The sequence below is a fragment of the Mesoplodon bidens genome, assembly GCF_964165515.1.
Source record: "Mesoplodon bidens genome assembly, chromosome: 6".
Taxonomy (NCBI): Eukaryota; Metazoa; Chordata; class Mammalia; order Artiodactyla; family Ziphiidae; genus Mesoplodon; species Mesoplodon bidens.
The window spans coordinates 10,499,666-10,519,140 of record NC_138162.1 but is presented as its reverse complement, the minus strand read 5'-3'; the positions used below and the strand labels follow the sequence as shown (position 1 = coordinate 10,519,140).

Below are 19,475 nucleotides of genomic sequence, written 5' to 3'. Positions count from 1 at the left end.
TAAATACTGCTGCTCTCCTCAAATCAATGTCCACATTAAGCATGAGTCAGTTCCATGAATTTTAAATAGCATAACATCTGCTCTGCTACCCTCCAGTTGCAATAAATGATCTGGTTACGAAAACAACTCGAACATCAGACATTATGAATGTTTTCACTGATTTTCTCAGAAAGAATACATCGCCAAATTTTAATATGTATTTAAGAAAAAGGCTATTACAACTTTATTTAAAATTTAACATTGTAATTGAGAAGTGTTATGAATACTTGGCTGACATATTAAAAATACAATGAAGAGGCAAATTTTGGAGGACAGTAGAAATGACTCCTGACTTTTCTCTTTAAGATAATTTAAAATTGGATCAGATAGATTTAATCTTCTGAAGAATAATGGGGTAAATAGTTGTTTGCAGTTATATTTTATCAAGCAAAAAAATAACCCCTACTTAATTTTTGTGGTGAATGTACTCAAGTGTATATTAAATATCTCCTACACTGTTCGTGCAAATAAACATGCCCAGTGAAGACCCGAGTAACCGAATATTGATCTCTGTGATATTCCATAGGTTCACAAATTGGCACTGCACATATTTACTATCCCCTTATCCTCCCCTACCTATCATTCTTGGTAGAGGTGTGAAGGCCCCACTTTTATAGCACGGGCCATGCACCTAATATTAAGAATCCTACTGCGTGTGTGAATGTATCAATTTGCAGAACACAGTGGTCTCATAGAGACAAAGAAATACAACTGGAGGCATTTTATTCACTGGAAGCATTTTCTCAGATAAGCATACTCATCTTTGATATGCAGTTCCAGTTAGAAAAATCTCTAGTTAGAAATGCCAAGACAGGACTAAATTAATCACAGCTGCTGCAATTATAAAGGTTATCAACCTCTTGTTCCTCATTAAATTCGACCCTACCTAGGTAAAGCCCTCCTCTACCTAATGCTCCTTTTTCTGCCTCACAGAGGTAAGATGAGACACACTGGTGAAAAAAAAATTGTTCCAAAATTAAACTGTGGTATCAGGCATTAAAATGGCAACTAGGAACATATTTCCCTATTTAAAGGACATTTTCCTATCTATTTTGAAATGTGATCAAAGTAATTTTTTCCACTGCCCCTTGATTCTCAATATAAATACGTATGTTACTAAGTAATAATACCCAACTACAGGCAAGAAAATAAAAGTACTAATATAGCTTAAGAACCTGCTGGTGTCTCAGTTTCACATACTTAGGTTTTTCAGGTTTATATCACTAATTTATCATCAGTTTAAATGGAAATTGGCAGATGATTTTAAAGCTAAGAATATCCAGCTTTCTGTTAAGATCTTCATGTCCTAATTTCGACTCCAAATTAGTCCATTTTACCCAAACACAAGCCCCTCAAAATAGAGGCTCACGATTGAGATACAGCCACAACCTAATTACAGCAGCATGAACAATGCCACCACGATGTCCTCACAGAACTTAAATAAATTCAGCCCACAATGGGTATGGGTATATAATATACACATACTGTATCTCTGCATACCATATATTTACAAATATGTACATATATACAAAAAGTATACACAGAGATTCAGCATCATGAAAATATATACATGCCATTGCAAATAAAATAAGAATTTCAAATAAATAAGGACAACAAAAGAGCCCTCAATGTAAATATCCTTAATACTCTCCAAACAAACGTACAGGAACATATACACCCAAAATATCACCAGGAGATTCGTACCATTCATATTCATATCAAATCTTTTTACTCACTTAGGATGGGGAGGTGGTTCTGAATCACAGGCAGTAGTCAAGTTTGCAGACCTTGGTACCTTACTATACTTCCTGTCCAGAATATTCTCTGTATATCAGACTGATTACAAGTCTCTGTGGATAACTAAGTACAAGATTTTTCAACAGAGTCCAAAACCCTTCTAAGAGACAGAAAGTTACTAACTCACACAGGTCAGAGATTAAACTCGGAGAAAAATGCTAATGAAAGCTCTCATAATTAATATATACATCGGATTTGTTGCTTTTCCCTTTACCTCAAAGAAATTCAGTTCAATCACCAACTAATCTGTCTCAGGGAATACTACTGCAAGAAGAAAACAAAGCACAGTAGCCACAAGTGAGAAAAAAATAAAACCCAGATCCTTTACCAGGAAAATTTCAGTCATGACTAGATTGCACTTTGCTTTTATAATCTCAAAACATTTCAACTTGGTAAAAATATAAAGGGTACAGTAAATTCTATGTGCTTTGAGAGGTTTTTGAGAGCACCACTTCCTGGGAAGAAAACACACACACACACACACACACACATACACAAAGGATATACCCTGGCTAAAATCAAAGATAAAATGTCTGACTTGTGGATTTTTTATAATTAATAAATAAAAATTTGCTGGGGCTGATTGATTTACTGGTTTCAATATTTGATATATTAAAAAAATACCATAGCTTTTGTGCCAAAATATAAATCTCTAATTATTTCTTTCTTGTTCACTATAGAAAGCAACCTGAGCTACTGGAAAGACTGGGCTGAGATTAGGAGATTTGAGTTTTAGTTCTAGCTCCATCTTTATGAAAAAAAACGGACAGTTTTTTGGGGTCTCAGCTTTCTCTTCTGTAAATTAGGGAAGATAGTTGCTTTATCAACTGCAGAAATATACGGACAAAGAAAGAGAAAACAATTCCATTGTGCTTAATTTTGTTTTGTATATAACTGACTTCTTGCACTCTTACACTATTTTGTTTACAGTTGTTCTTAGGTGAGGTGAGACACTGTATCAGAATCTCCAGGGGGGAGTTTGTGCAATTTGAAAGCAAAGTAGTGCCCTTTGCCATTGTTTTGCTTTGTTCTTAGTTCCAAAATTTAAATTTCTATGAATTCTAAAAATAAATAAAGGGTTTCACATTTTAATATTCATAAAGGAGAGCAGTATATATTGAGAAAGTAAGATTCTCTGCTATTGCCGTCTTGAGCCCATTGAGTGATTGTCCTTTTTCATTTCCTCTTCCTCGATTAAAGTAAGGTCTTAAAATGTAGAAGCTGGGTAATGGGTATAAAAGGTTCATTAAACTCTGTGTATGTTTTAAATTTTCATAACAAAAAGTTAAAACAACAACAAAGGAATACAAGTGTTTGCACAAATGTAACCTTCACAATAAGGCCTATCCTGATCACTCACTGAAACATTATTTTCTGCCTAAAAACAAACGAAAAATTTCCCTTGCCACGCTCTAAATTTTCTTCATACTATTTAAAACTTTGTAACATAAATTTACTTATTTATTATATTTATTGCCTGATTCCTCCTACTAGAATATAAGCTTCATGAAAACAAGGACTTTTAAGTCTACGTTGTCTGTTTCACCAATGCTTAGGACAAACTCTGGAGTATAGTGTTGCTCAATACACATTTTTTTAAAGGCATGAATGAAACAATAGTTTAGAATTTTCCAGCACAGTTTTCCTCTCAAGGTTACTTTAGTTTACTTTAAATTTTTAACCACCAGTAAGGAATTACACTACTATTAACTTGAGGAGCAAGGTCATCATCTAAACACTAGCTGTGAGTTCCAAGACCCCTTTTTCTTAGACAAACATGTTACTAATAACAAAAGCTCCAATTTCTTCTGGAGGTTCTCTCTCTGAACTAGTTTCTACAACAACTAAGTGGGACCCAGATATTTTCTTGAACAAAAACTAGGTAAAAATGATATAGAAAAGAAAATGTTGTGTATATTAAAATAAGGGAAACCAATTTTCCAGGTGGCAGGGGTGGGAAAATCAGTATCTTTTGGAACAAAGAGTTCAAATTATAGAACCACAGAATTGGACAGAACCTTGGGCCAATGCCTTCATTTTACAGATGAGAGTGCTAAAAAGCAGAGACATGAAGACACTTGTCAAAGGTCATAAAGCTAGTTACCAGGAAAGCCAGGATTAGAACTCAGGTCTCCTACTTCTCAAGCCAGTGTTCTTTATGTTAATCAAGTGAGGATAAAGCTCAGGATGATAAATATTATTTTAAGCATCAGAGAACAGGAGAATATGTGTTGCTAGGAATCCTACTGGCACAGAACTTCGGGGAAATTGAAGCAAGAGGTCAGATAACTAAGGACAGTCTATTGTTGTAGTTCAGGTGAACACTGTTATGAAAGGAAAGCTATGAAGTTTATTAAGGTACTGGGGGGAGGAAGAAAAAGGAAAGCAGTCTTTATCTGATAATGAAAACCCACTAGCAAAGGAAATCTCTCTCCAGGGTAACTTTTCCAAAGCCTTCTGAAATAATGTTTAAAAGAACAAACAAAAATGACTGTTAAAAAATTAATTAGGGCTTCCCTGGTGGTGCAGTGGTTGAGAGTCCGCCTGCCGATGCAGGGGACACGGGTTCATGCCCCGGTCCGGGAAGATCCCACATGCCGCGGAGCGGCTGGGCCCGTGAGCCATGGCCACTGAGCCTGCGCGTCCGGAGCCTGTGCTCCGCAACGGGAGAGGCCACGGCAGTGAGAGACCCGCGCACCACAAAAAAAAAAAAAAAAAAAAAAAAAATTAATTAAAAAACCCACAGAGTCTCCCAAACCCAAGAACAATAACTTCAAGACTTCAGATGAAAAACCAACAAATTGGAACACATATGTTAATAACTTAGACCAAAATAATTCTGTATGTTAGAAATAAAAACCAAGTTAAAAATATTACAGTAAAATTTCCCTAGGGACATAGGAAAGAGGCACCAAAAGCAAACACCTCATTTCCCCTGGGACTGCCAGAGGTAGAGCTGTGAGCCTGTACAGAAAATTAGGTAGAAGGGTTTTTGATTCATAGATTTCTGAACCTGAATGCTGGGGAGTCAAAAGAGGGGAAAGGGGCTTCCCTGGTGGCGCAGTGGTTGAGAGTCCGCCTGCCAATGCAGGGGACGCAGGTTTGTGCCCCGGTCCGGGAAGATCCCACATGCCACGGAGCGGCTGGGCCCGTGAGCCATGGCCGCTGAGCCTGCGGGCCCGGAGCCTGTGCTCCTCAACGGGAGAGGCCACAACAGTGAGAGGCCCTCGTACCGCACACACACACAAAAAAAAACCACAACACTGAGAGGCCCGCGTACCGCATTAAAAAAAAAAAAAAAAAGAGGGGAAAGAAATCATAGCTAGTACCTGTAAAATTATGAAGGGGATGGAAGGGAAGAAAAAACACAAAAATCTTTATATAATACACTGAGTCCTATATAAAATAATAAAAAACTTGTGCATGAAATATAAAATAGTAAATATAAGGAGTTTTTAAAAACCTAATTTCCAAATTGTCAATGCAAAAGCAACTTCCATTTTAATTATATAACAATTCAGTTACCCTCAACTAAAATTAGTAACAACTCTGAAGTTTCATAAATCTGAACTAGGCAAAAAGATTACAAACTCTCTACTGTATACCACAGACCTCAACCTAGACAGTCTTTAAACTTGATCTCATTAATTAATAAAAGTTTAAATGGAATTCCTATGGAAACATTGTATTATGAAAAGACAACCTGATTTTTTGACTGAAAGATTTAAAAGTTGTTCTTTTTCACTTCCAGCATTCAAAGGATACAAAGAAAACAAAATATGCAAACATATCTTATGATAACACAGGACTCACACATTCCAAATGATATGTATCATCTCAAGACCCCAATTAAAGATTCAGCTTTTCAGATGCTAATCAATCCTATACAGTTACTGAAATTTTGACAGCATTTAAACGAATTAAATGCTTTTAAGAACTAGCCTGATTAGGCTTCAAAGAATCACACATTTTTCTATCTACTAGCTTGGAATGAAAGGGCTGGAAGGGCTCTGTTCTTGATTCTTTGCAGTCCATGCTGGCTAGTTTTATATTTGTGAACAATTACATATTTTCCAAATCCACACATTTAAGGTCCAAGTATAAGAGTTGGGTTTTCCTCATTATACAAAAATAAATGATTTACTCTTCTCAGGGTGAGAATAGTGACTATATGAGTGTAGGATCAGATGTTAGAGGTAAGTATCCGTACCTCAAAACCAAAAAATAAAAATTCCAAGATTAATTGAGTTTTTAAAAGACCTGAAATACTGTATTTTAAAACAGTTACCCTAAAAGTTTGAACAATTTTTTTCAGCTTATTTTTAAAATGGTGGTCCTAAATTGAAAAATAAAAACAAAATAACACCACTATGTGTCTGTCATCACATTAGAAAACTGCACCATTTAAAATCTGTGGCAAATGAAAACTTGTTTCAACAGAGGATTTTTGCTTTAATAGTCATCTATGGTATTCTCAAGGAACACGTTTCGCACATCCAGAATGGATGCTAATTCCAAAATGTGCTTCTGGAGGTGAGGGTTCTCCACTGTTTCATCCCTTGGCAGTTGTGGATATGATTCTGGATAATTTCGTGTTTCCTGGTAAACAAAGAAGAGAAAAGTCAATTTTATAGTTTAAGGAAAGAAAATTATACACATTAATATTACTGTTAATATGAACAGTATTAAGAAGTAACTTAATATGCATATTTCTCCTTCATATTGGTAATATATTTGATGAACATACGAAATTGCTGACATTTGACCATTTTGACCCCAAAAATGATAAGTTCATATGGTTCAACCCAATATATTCATTTAGTGAGTTATTTCATGAATATTTACTGGGGCCTATCATTTCTGGGAACTATGCTATATTGTGGAAACCATACAATTCCTACTTGCTGGGGGGAAAATCCTAAAATACACAGAATTTCAACAAGTATTTTTTAATGAATAAATAAATACATGTTTCAGTAGAAATTAAAACGAGAGAAAAGACATGGGAAACCCTGAAAAGGTCAAATTAATGGGCCTGGACAATTAATTATAGGAGAAGGAGGTGTCAAAAATGACTAAGATTTCAGGAATGGATGACTTGAAAGAAGAGTTGAGAGCTACTCAGAGAAAAAGAGATGTAAAGGAGGAGATAATTTGGGGATAGTATAAAGCTTCAGGTCTTAGGTATATTTTATTTAAGGTAATGGGCTATACAAAGAGGACAGCCCATCAACCAGAATTTGAAAATTCAGGACTGTATCTCAGAAGACAGGTTTGAAGGCTTCCCTGGTGGCAGAGTGGTTAAGAATCCGCCTGCCAATGCAGGGGACATGGGTTCAAGCCCTGGTCCGGGAAGATCCCACATGTCACAGAGCAACTAAGCCCATGCGCCACAACTACTGAGCCTGTGCTCTAGAGCCCGCGAGCCACAACTACTGAAGCCCGTGCACCTGGAGCCCGTGCTCTGCAACAAGAGAAGCCACCGCAGTGAGAAGACCGCCCACTGCAATGAAGAGTACTCCCCGCTCACCGCAACTAGAGAAAGCCCACGCACAGCAATGAAGACCCAATGCAGCCGAAAAATAAATAAATAAAATAAATAAATTTTTTAAAAAAGAAGAAGACAGGTTTGAGTAGTTTATGTCATACTATATACATATATAATATATACACTGATACAATCTACATGAAGATAAATATTAAAAGCCGTGAAAATGGATGAGGTTTCTAAGCTTATTAGCAAAGAGAGTGAAAAAAAGAGTCCCTAGAAAGAGAGATGAAAGATCAGGGGAAAAAACAAAAAAAGGACTAATAAAAGAAAAAAGAAAATAGTTTTTGTAATCACATGGAAGCAAAATAAGAAGACAATTTCAAGAATAAAGTGATTCTCATTTGGAAATTCTTCTTCATTTGGTACTTTCTATAGACTACAATTTTGCCACATACTTAAAATTTACTGAAAAAATAAATTACCATTTTTCTATACATCTAACATGACGGTCCATATATTCAAAGGTCATTTCTATCTCTCTTGTGCCTGTAGGCCTCAGTAATTACATATTACAGAGACCAAATTTTCATTTTACCACACTAAATACTATGAGGAGTGACAATAATGAAAAGCTCAAAAACCCTAAAAAAAAAAAAATACAAAAAACCAGGAACTGCTGGGGGGCTACTGTAAACTGAACAATTCTCTCAGCTCACACAGGGCTGGGACATGTTTGAATTCTGACCAAACACCCCAAGGGTGGAGAATATGTGTTGAAACAGTGGACATATAAAAGAGACCCCAGAGAAATCATGCTTCTTAGTACTAGGCTGAAATAAATCTACATCTGTATGTTAATGTGACTGTAATAAACCTGCCCTTAAAAAGCTTAAAAACAAGCCAGGGAAAGGTCAAAAAGATGTTCAAGTAATTTAACTCCTGCCAGAACAAAGCCCAACACTCTTTAAAGACAACAAAATATAGAATTCAACATCAGAAAATTCATAATGCTCACAGTCTAACAGAAAATTACTAAACATACAAAGAATTAGAAATGAGACCCCTAACCAGTAGAAAAAAACAATAAAAGCAAACCTATAAATGATAGAGAATACAGTATTAGAAGGTAAAGGCTTTAGCTATTATTATTCATTCAAGAACACAAAAGAAAACATAAATATAATAAGGAGAAAAATGGAAAATGTTGTAAGAACCAAAAAGAACTTCTAGAGGTGAGAAAAATGTAATCCCTGAAATGAAAAACCAAATGGACATAGGATTAAGAGCACATTAGACACTGCAAAAGAAAACATCAGTAAAGTTGAAGACAACAGAAACTGAAACACTGAGAGAAAACAGACATTTTTAAAAATGAAGAGCATGTAAATAAACCTTTTTTCACTTAAAAAAAAAAAGAGCAAATCATTGACCTGTAGGACAATATTAGGTTGTTTAACATATATGTAATTGATGCTCCAGAAAGAAAAAGGGAGGAGGTAGAGAAAATGTTTGAAGAAATAATGGCCAAAAATATTCTAAAATATATTAAATATGTTGATATTTAGATAGCTCCCAGATGCTCAATAAACCCCAAGCAGGAAGAAAGCAACAAAGAAAAGCATATCAAGCTAGTACATCATAATCAAATTGTAGGAAACCAATGTAAAGAGAAAATCTTAAAAACTGCCAGAGGAAAACACACATTACACATTGTAATAATAGAACAATTATTCAGAAAATCAGTAAGGCTATAAAGAAGTTGAACAACATTATAAGCCAACAAGGCCTAACAGACATTTATAGAACCCTTCACTCAACCGTAGCAGCATATATTGATACATTCATTTCAAGTGTCCCTAGAACATGTACCATTATAGACCACATTCTAGACAATAAAGCAAGTCTCAATAAATTAAAAGGACTCAAACCATACAAAGCATACTATTTGACCACAAAGGAATTAAATTAGAAATCAGTAAGATATCTTGAAAATTCCCAAAATTTAAACACTAAATAACATATTTCTAAATAACCCATGGTTCACAGAACATCAGAGTGAAATAAATACTGTCTCAGATAAATAAGCAATGAGAGAATTAATCACCACCAGATATGCACTATAAGAAATGATAAAGGAAATTCTGTGGTAAGAAAAATGATACCAGATGGAAGATTAAATCTAAAGAAAGAAATTAAGAGTGCCAGAAATAATAAATATATAAGCTTTTCCTCCTCATTAAAAATTTTTTAGGAATTCCCCTGGCGGTCCAGTGGTTAAGACTCCACACTTTCACTGCAGGGTGTGCGGGTTCGATCCCTGGTCAGGGAGCTAAGATCCCACATGCTGCATGGCGTGGCAAAAAAAAAAAAAAGATAATTGACTGTTTAATGCTATGATAACCACAAAGTATCAAATAGTATATATCATACTCAAAAGTCAAATGACGATAATAGTAGAGATTGGGAGGGAGAAAATGGAAGAATACTATTGTAAGATAATTACATTAAATGTGAAGTGATATTAAAAAAGCAAAACGAGATACAGCATAAATATACAGTGTTATTAAAATAAAATTCTAAAACAAAACAAAACCTCAATTAAGTCAAATGAAAATGAAGGCAGGAGAGAAAGAAAAAAGGTACAAACTGCAGCCAGGACAAATAGAAAACAAATAATAGTATATTTAACTCAAACTATATTAATAATTATACTTAATTTAAATGTAATTTAAAACTAAAAATGTCAAGTAAAAGGCAGATATGGTCAAACTAGATAAAAAAGCAGGACCTAATGTTGTTGAAAAGAATTCCACTTTAAATATTAAGACAGATATAGGTTAAAAGTAAAAGAATAAAACAAGATTTGCCATACAAACACAAACCAGAAGAAAAGTGGTATAGTTATATTAATATTGCACAAACTAGATTGCAGATCAAGGAATACTGCCACACATAAAGACAGTTCATAGTAATGAATGGGTAATTTCAACAAGACATAACAACTCTAAGTATGTACAAACTCAATAACAGCTTCAAAATGAATAATGAAAAAACAGCACCAAAATGAGAAACGAACCAATTCACAAGTATAATTAGAGGTTTAGATACTTCTCTATCAGGGATAGAATAAGCAGACAGAAAATCAGTTAAGAATACGGAAGACTTGGGGCTTCCCTGGTGGCGCAGTGGTTGAAAGTCCACCTGCCGATGCAGGGGACACGGGTTCGTGCCCTGGTCTGGGAAGATCCCACATGCCACAGAGCGGCTAGGCCCGTGAGCCAAGGCCGCTGAGCCTGCGCGTCCGGAGCCTGTGCTCCGCAACAGGAGAGGCCACAACAGTGAGAAGCCCATGTACCGCAAAAAAAAAAAAAAAAAAAAAAAAAAAAAAGAATATGGAAGACTTGAAGAACACTATTTAATATACTTGGAACATCAAGCTGAATTGACATTTATAAATCACTCCATCTAATAATAGCAGAAGCATACATCTAATAGCATGTATTAGAATAGCATCTAATACATAGTTTTTTCAAGTGCAGAAAGAATCTTCACCAAGATAATTCACATGCTGGGTCAAAAAACAAGTTTCAATAAAGTTAAAAGTATTGAAATCATATAACTAAAGCAGTTAAGCTTAAAGGGTAGGTGCTTGTACTAGAAGAGCAAAAGGTTTTCAATCTAAGTTTTAAAACATAGAAATTAAAAGAGAAAATTAAAATAAAAGTAATTAAAAAGAAGAAAAATAATAAAGTATGAATGGAAATAAATTAAGTAGAAAAGAGACAAACAGTAGTAAAAAAAAATCAAGGAAAGTAAAAGCTGTTTATTTGGAAAGATCATAAAAACTAACAAACCTTTAGCTAGACTGGAAAAAAAAGACAGGAAACATTACCAATATGAGTCATGAAAAATCACTACAGAGTCTACAGAGACTAAAAGATAAAGGAATATTATCAACAATTTTTTGGCAATAAATTAGAAAATGACTTGCAAGACACAAGTGATTAAAACTAAGAACAAAATAGAAAACATGAATAGCCTTTGAAACTGAATTCATAATTTAAAACATCCCCAAAAGGAAAACTCCAGGTCCAGATGGCTTCACTGATGAATTCTACCAATCATTCAAGGAAGAAATAATGCCAATTGAAAAGAAACTCTTTAAGAAATACAAGAGAATGAAACACACCCCAACTCAGTTTATGAAGTCAGCACTACCCTGATAACAAAACCACATGAAGACCTCACAAGAAAAAATTAAATACCATAATCATTCATAAAAACAGATACAAAAATCCAAAAGGAAATACTAGCAAAATGAATCAAACAATGCAAAAGGATAATACATGACCACAAAATGTGTTTAGCCCAGATATACAAGGTTGACTTACTATTAGAAAATCAATCAATGCTATTCACCATGTTAACAGAATTAATATATATCAGGATCAATTAATGCAGAAAAAAAGTATTTGACAATCTTTTATACCCATTCCTGATAAAAACTCTCAGCAATAGGAATAGAAAGGAGCTCAGTCAACCTGAAAAAGGGTGCGTATGAAAAACTAACAATTAACATTATAATTTATGGTAAATGACTAATTTTTCCCTTAAAACCAGGAACAAGGCAAGAATATTCATTCTCATCACTTCTATTCACCATTTTGCTGTAAGATCTAGCCCTGAAAAAAGCACACACATACACAAAATAAAAGGCATACAGATTGGAAAGGAAGACGTAAAGCTGCCTTTGTCTGAAGATGACATGATCGTGTAGATAGAAAACCTTAAGGAATACACAGAAAGGTAACAAAGCAAATACTTCAATTTAGCAAGACTGCAGGATACAGGTTAATTTATTATTATTATTATTATTATTATTATTTTTTTTTTTTGCTGTATGCGGGCCTCTCGCTGTTGTGGCATCTCCCGTTGCAGGGCACAGGCTCCGGACGTGCAGGCCCAGCGGCCATGGCCCACGGGCCCAGCTGCTCCGCGGCACGTGGGATCTTCCCGGACTGGGGCACAAACCCGCGTCCCCTGCATCGGCAGGCGGACTCTCAACCACTGCGCCACCAGGGAATCCCATTATTATTATTTTTAAAGATTTTTTTGATATGGACCATTTTTAAAGTCTTTATTGAATTTGTTACAATATTGCTTCTGTTCTATGTTTTGCTTTTTGGCCGCGAGGCACGTGGGATCTTAGCTCCCTGACCAGGGATCGAACCTGCACCCCCTGCATTGGAATGCGAAGTCCTAACCACTGGACCACCAGGGAAGTCCCACAGGTTAATTTAGAAAACATTATTTGCTGATAATACATAAAAACATTTGTTTCTATGTATCAGCAACAAATAATTGGAAAATGAAATAAAAAATATAATTCTATTTACAAATCATCAAAATGAAATACTTTGGAATAAATTTAATAAGACACATGTAAGACCTGTATGATGAGAACCACAAAATATTGGTGAGAGAAACTAAAGAAGACCTAAATAAATGGGGAGATATACCATATTAATTCATTGGAAGACTCAATATTATTAAAATACAACTCTCCACAGATTGATTATATAGATTTAAATGCAATCCCAATCAAAATATAAAATTCACATAGATATGCAAAGGATCTTCTAGAACTATTAAAACACATAAAACATTTTGGCAATGGCAGGGGGGCTCACACTACAAAGATTTCAAGACTTATTATAAAGCTACAATTATCAAGGCAGCAGCATATTAGAGAAAAATGCTATTCAGTCAATGGAACAGAATTTAGAGTCTAGAAATATCCCTATACATATATGGTTGACTGATTTTCAAAAAATAACAAAAGTAACTCAATGAGAAAGGGATAAGCTTTTCAACAAGAGATACTAGAACAATTTCATACCCGTATTGAAAAGAAATTTTAACCCTTACTTCACACTGTAAACAAAAGTTAACTCATATCATAGAACTAAATGTAAAAGCTAAGACTATAAACTCCTAGAATCTTTGTGACTTTGGGATAGGCAGAGATTTCTTAGATAAAACACACCACAAAAGAAAAAAAAACTGATTCGTTCAAACTTCATCAAAATTTTAAAAGTATAGTCTTCAAAAGCCACTGTTAAGAAAATGAAAAGGAAAGCCAACAGAATGGGATAAGATGCAGCTAACAAGCACATGAAAAGATGTCCAATATCCTCATTCATCAGTGAAATGCAAATTGAAACTATGGGTTGGCCAAAAGGTTCGAATGAACTTTTTGGCCAACCAATACAATGAGATACCACTATAAATCCAATAGACTGGTTACAATTTAAGACTGACAACACTATGTGTTGGCAAGGATGTAGAGCAACTTTCACATGCAGTTGCTGGGAACAGAAAATGACACAATTACTTTGAGAAAAAGTCTGGCAGTTTCTTATAAAACTAAAGACATACCTACTCTGTGACCAAGAAAATTCAAAACGTTAAGTCTGGAAAAGAATTGCATAGGAATGTTCATGGTCACTTTATCTATAATAGTCAAAAGTTTAAAACTGCCCAAGTGTTCATTAAAAAGAGAAGACCCAAGGGGACTTCCCTCACAGTCCAGTGGTAAAGAATCCACTTTCTGATGCAGGGGACGTGGGTTCGATCCCTGGTCGGGGATCTAAGATCCCACGTGCCGCGGGGCAACTAAGCCCATGCGCCACAACTACTGAGCCCACGGGCCTCAATGAGAGAGCTCTCACGCTGCAAACTACAGAGCCCATGCACTCTGGAGCCCATACACCACAACTAGAGAGAAGCCCACATGCCACAACCAGAGAGAAGCCTGTGCGCCACAACGAAAGATCCTGCACACCTCAACAAAGGTCCCGCGTGCCACAACTAAGACCTGATGAAGCCAAAAAAAAAAAGAGAAGGCCTAAATAAACTGTGATATATTCAGAAAATGGAACTACTCAAAAGGAATGAGTTACTTCTACATGAAATAACACAGATGAATCTTAAGAATATGCTTGATCAAATAAAGTTTACACTGTATAATTCAAGTTCATGAATAGGTGACATTAATCTGTAGTGAAAATAATAAAAAGAGCATTGTCTCTGGGATAATGGGTAGTGGACTGACTGGAGAAGGGTGTGGAGAAAATTTTCTGGAATGATGCTATGTTGTATTACTAATTGGGGTTTGAGTTACAAAGGAGTATGTATTTGTCAAAACTCATCTAATGGTAGACTTTAGTTCTGTGCATTTCACTGTATGTAAACTGTACGTTAAAAAAAGAAGTAAGTAAATAAATATAAATTTCAGTTATTTATATGCATGATGAAGTGTTGAGGGGTGAAGTCCACAGTTTACTTCAAAATGCATCAAAAACTGAGGTGAACTGATGATTGAAAAGAGAGATGGATAAATGGACAAATATGTGAGAAAGCAAATATACCAAAATGTTAACTACAGAATCCAGCTAGTGTGTATATGGGTATTCACTGCACAACTCTTTCACATTTTAAAATTATAGTCATAAAATGGAAAAAATATCATATTTTAAAACTAAAAATGGTAAAAGACTTTTGAAAATATTTAAGCATATTTGAAAAAGAACCAAATGTTACTTATAAGAAGTGAAAAATGGCTACGTTTTTTAAAACCTCACTGAAGAGTGTTACATAGTTACATGAATACACAGAAAGAAACAAACTACTTAGAGCAAAACAGACCAAAGACTTGAACATACTCTTCATAAAGAAGAACAGAGTAACACATATGAAAAGTTGTTCAACCTCAAGAGTAATCCCAGAAATGACATTTGAAACCACAACGAGCTACTACTTACACCCACCAGATTCACATGAAACACAAAGAATGAGAGCAACAAGTGTTGGCAAGGATTAGACCAATAGCAACGCTTACACACAGCGACTGCAAGCGTAAACTGGTATAACCAGGGCTTTAACTAGTAAGGCTGAATACGTCTATAGTGTCTGACCCTACAGTCCACTACTAGTATGTTCCACAGAGAAAATCTTACATATGTATGCCAGGTAACTGATGGAAGATTTCACAGTGGCATCGTTTATAATAATAACAAACCAGAAACAACCCAAATGGCCATTATCAGTAGATAATGAGTAATTTGGGATGTATAGTCAAACAACTGAATCCTATATAGCAGTGAAAACGGATGAATGAAAGCTACAGTCAGTCATCAACATGGCTCAATCTCAGGAATGTAACAGTGAGTCAAAAAGCAAGATGTAGAAGAATACATACAATATGGATCCATGAACATGTTGTGTAGGAACACAAAAATATGTGACACAACTATAAAGAAAAGCAAATGACAATTATAAAATTCAGGGTTTTAGTTTCATTAAAACTAAAGAGGGGGGCTTCCCTGGTGACGCAGTGGTTGAGAGTCCGCCTGCCGATGCAGGGGACACGGGTTCGTGCCCAGGTCCGGGAGGATCCCACATGCCGCGGAGCGGCTGGGCCCGTGAGCCATGGCCGCTGAGCCTGCGCGTCTGGAGCCTGTGCTCCGCAATGGGAGAGGCCACAGCAGTGAGAGGCCCGCGTACCGCAAAAAAAAAAAAAAAAAAAACTAAAGAGGGGAGACAGGATCAGGGAGGACCCACAGAGGGGCCTCAAAGGTAATGAAAACTTTCTGCTTCTTAAACTGGGTGGTAGCTACTCAGATGTGCCTTAGATTGTTCATCTTTATACCTTACATATTAATATGTGAATATTATATTGGATCTAGTCAAAGTTTATTTAATACAAGTGAAATATAATATATGACTCTTAAATACCTGAAATGGCAAAATTGATCTTTAATGATATTCTTTGCCTACCCGAAAAATCTTGTGCATCCTCATGGTGGCTGAACAAAAGATAAATCTTGTGAGAAGCAAGCGAAGAAATTCATCTCCAAAAAACTGGAGAAATGCCTGATCTGTAGGGAGGAGAAAAGTGACAGTAAAAGGATACTTAAGTGGGAAATACATTTCAAAAGGCAAGAAATGTTCAGGAAAACCTTCTCAACTTTCCTGCCTTCAACAAATACCTTTATAAATTCAAACAATTTAAACAATTTTAAACCATTATAGTACATTCTGTTAAATGTGCAGTTAGATTAGTAGGGTACCTATTGAACGTGAATGGGTCAGTAGCTGGGCAATATCGCGGTTGATTTTTCGAAGATATTCTTGACACTTTTCCCATAGGCCTCTACGCATGCTTGACAATCCAGAGACAAATAGGAAGGCCATTAGAGGATTGTTCAAAAAGAGAGTGAAGAGGCTACCTCGTTGAGATTGATCTGTAATAACAAACATGTTATATATATAGACAACAGTTCTGCAAAAGAGAGGCATTTGAGGAACACTTTAATGTACTGACAATCTATAAAATTAAAGCTGTATCATTAAAGTATAATTCAACAAAGTACATTCGTCTTGGAACTACAAAAACATATCCCAGGTACATTGCTTTCTCCTGAAAAAAACTTAAGATAGAGTCTCGTAAACGTAAGAGAAATGGAAAATGAACATGTTCCTTTGCTTTTTTTTCCCCTCCAACTAACAATTTCCATGCAAATATGGCAAGTGCTGGATCATGGGCAGCTCCTAATGGAACCCTCTGAGAAGCACTAGAACTACCAATCTCTTTCATTTTCCTTTGTTAGTTGCTCTTTCTCTTCCTATCCCTTAAATATCAGTATTTTCTTTCTACACATTGTTGATCTCACCTATGCACAAATTTCAGTTATCATTTATATGCATATTAATTCCCAGTTCCCTATCTGCAGCCTAAATAAGCTCCTTAGGTCCAGAACGGCACTGTCCTACAGTAGCCACCAGACACACTTCAAAAGTGATGAGTCCAAATTGAGACAAACTGTGAATTATAAAATATAAATGTCTCATTAACATTCATTTCACCTGTTTGTTTCTACCTTAAAAAAAATGTGGCTACTAGAAAACTTAGAATCACATGTGTGACTCCCATTATATTTCTATTGGACAGAGGAGCTCCAGACTACTATACTCAACCTAACTCTCAAAGGTAACCTCAAACTCAACATATCAAAACTTGTCAGTAGATTCTCTCCCCTGTTGTTCTCCTACAAATCTGCTTCTTATCCAGGATTATCACTTCTACCGGCAGCTCAACCAGACACCTGGCAGTCCATCCCTGCTTCCTTCCTCTCCCTGATTCCCTCTCATCCAGTCCATCAAGTCCTACTGGTTCTCCAGGATTATTATCTCCAGCTAACCAGCCACTGTCCTCACTCTGGCCAACATCATCTCCCCATTTCCATCAAAGCTCCTCCCCAATTCATTCTTCACATGCTCGCATGCTTTTTCTCTGCTAGAACACTCTTATTCAACCATTTCCCACCCCCATCTAATTCTACGTATCCTTCAACTCAACTTTAGACATCATTTCATCTACTTTCTTAACCCTCAAGGGCTGGTCAGGAGTTCACCTTACATGTGCTTCCTCCTGTGAAACCCTCAGAGCACCTACAGTAATTGCCAGTTAGGTTGTCTATATCTTCTACCTAGCACAGCACCTGATAAATAAATGTGGAATAAATGCTTGTTGAATGAATGAAGTGACTCTTGGTTAAAGAGAGAACTGCAGAATTCAGATACCAGAGGTGCAGGGATGTAATCTGACATTCCAAATACTTAGGTATCTGCTAGTTTTGTGTCCAGATGGGACACATTTAAGGGATTAGAGGTCTAAGTTTTACAGCACAAAAAATAGGATACTGGACTAAAAAATGTTAAGGACATATATTTCAATTAATCATATTAATAACAATAGTTAGCACATACTGAATACTTACTGTGTACCCAGAATTATTTAATGAGGTAGGTACTATTATTATCTCCATTTGATAGGAAAGAAACTGAGGCACAGAATGGCTAAGTAACTTCCCAAGGTCACACAGCTGGTAAGTGGCTGAGTTGGGATTCAAACACAATCAGTTTGCCTCCAGAGTCTGTGTTTTTACCCTCTTCACAATAAAACCTTTCAGATTAAATAATTGTGGTATTAACCCATCAGGTTCATGCAATTTAAAATAAAGCTGCATCTTGATAGGAAAATTTGATAGCAAAAAGTACTCGCGATTAGAAGGGGTTACATGTCTCCAAAAGTGATAAGAAACAGGTTAACAAAGTCCTCAAAGCAGGAGAGCTTTACCGTTGTTTGAAGGTAAGTTCTATCCCTTAGTGATTTGCCTTTTAGATACATGAACTTAGTATTTCTACATGTTTTTCCCTGTTAAATAGCAGAACTTACCTTAAAACAACGGTGAAAAGTCTCCAGCTTCTCTCGGGCATTCAAATGCTGACCATCACTTCCTGTGTCAAACTATGTCAGCAGACAGGACTTCTGGCTGGGAAGTAGCAGTAAAATGCCATCTCCCACAGAGAGACATCAGCACTATTCACAGTTAGGGAGATAGTGAAACAGTGACAAGTACTGCTAAAACAGGATTAAGGTTTGTTTAGTATTTTACCTAGCTTAATGACTGGGAATTAGATTAGATTTTATGTGTTGCTTACTGAGGACAAATTATTAAAGACAAAAAGTTTTTCATTTCTCAGCCACCTGAGAAAAGGAAAAAACACTGACCTGTCTCTCTGGCACCCTGAGAAGAGGTTCTTTTATTTTAAAAATGCGAGGTAAAAATGTGAATAAAAGACACCCTTTAAGTTGTGCCAGTTAGGTTATTCTAACACTTAGGCATAGATTGAGAAGTGTTCTAGACCAGAAATCTCACTGTCTTAAAAGATACTTAAAATATGTAGCCAGAGCTGGAGGAAGTCATGCTATATGGATGACGACCAGCACACCTGCAACACAAATTTTAAAATTCACAAATCATGAGCTCCCCAGTAGCAAGGGACCAAAACCACTCTTTTCTCAGGGATGATTTATCATTTCTTTTAGAATTATCTCAAGGCCTAACAGTTAGCCCATTAAAGAATTCTGGTTGTTGGCAAGACTTCGGGGTTTATTTCAGACTGACACTTGCTACATTAAACACTATAAATCCACAACTGACCACTATAGGTGGGGGAGACAAAGATCAGAGCAGGATTATTCAAAATGTAGACATAAGTTTATTTTCAACCTACGGATACA

General features: G+C 35.9%; 1 protein-coding gene across 7 annotated transcripts in view; it reads right to left on the bottom strand.

Annotated features, from left to right (window-relative positions):
- Window positions 1-5,366: 5,366 nt before the first annotated feature.
- SCAI (suppressor of cancer cell invasion) overlaps window positions 5,367-19,475 on the bottom strand; it is a 115,882-nt gene continuing 101,773 nt past the window's right edge. For 6 of the 7 annotated variants that reach the window (XM_081236139.1, XM_081236140.1, XM_081236141.1 and 3 more), the window contains 3 exons: window positions 16,459-16,632; window positions 16,166-16,266; window positions 5,367-6,435 (listed from right to left, as the gene is read on the bottom strand). In XM_081236139.1, the coding sequence (XP_081092265.1) occupies window positions 6,289-6,435; window positions 16,166-16,266; window positions 16,459-16,632 (422 nt within the window). In that variant the 3' untranslated portion in view covers window positions 5,367-6,288. Of the gene's footprint in view, window positions 6,436-16,165; window positions 16,267-16,458; window positions 16,633-18,626; window positions 18,771-19,475 lie in introns of those variants that run through there. The other variant, XR_014016004.1, reaches the window with a different exon arrangement.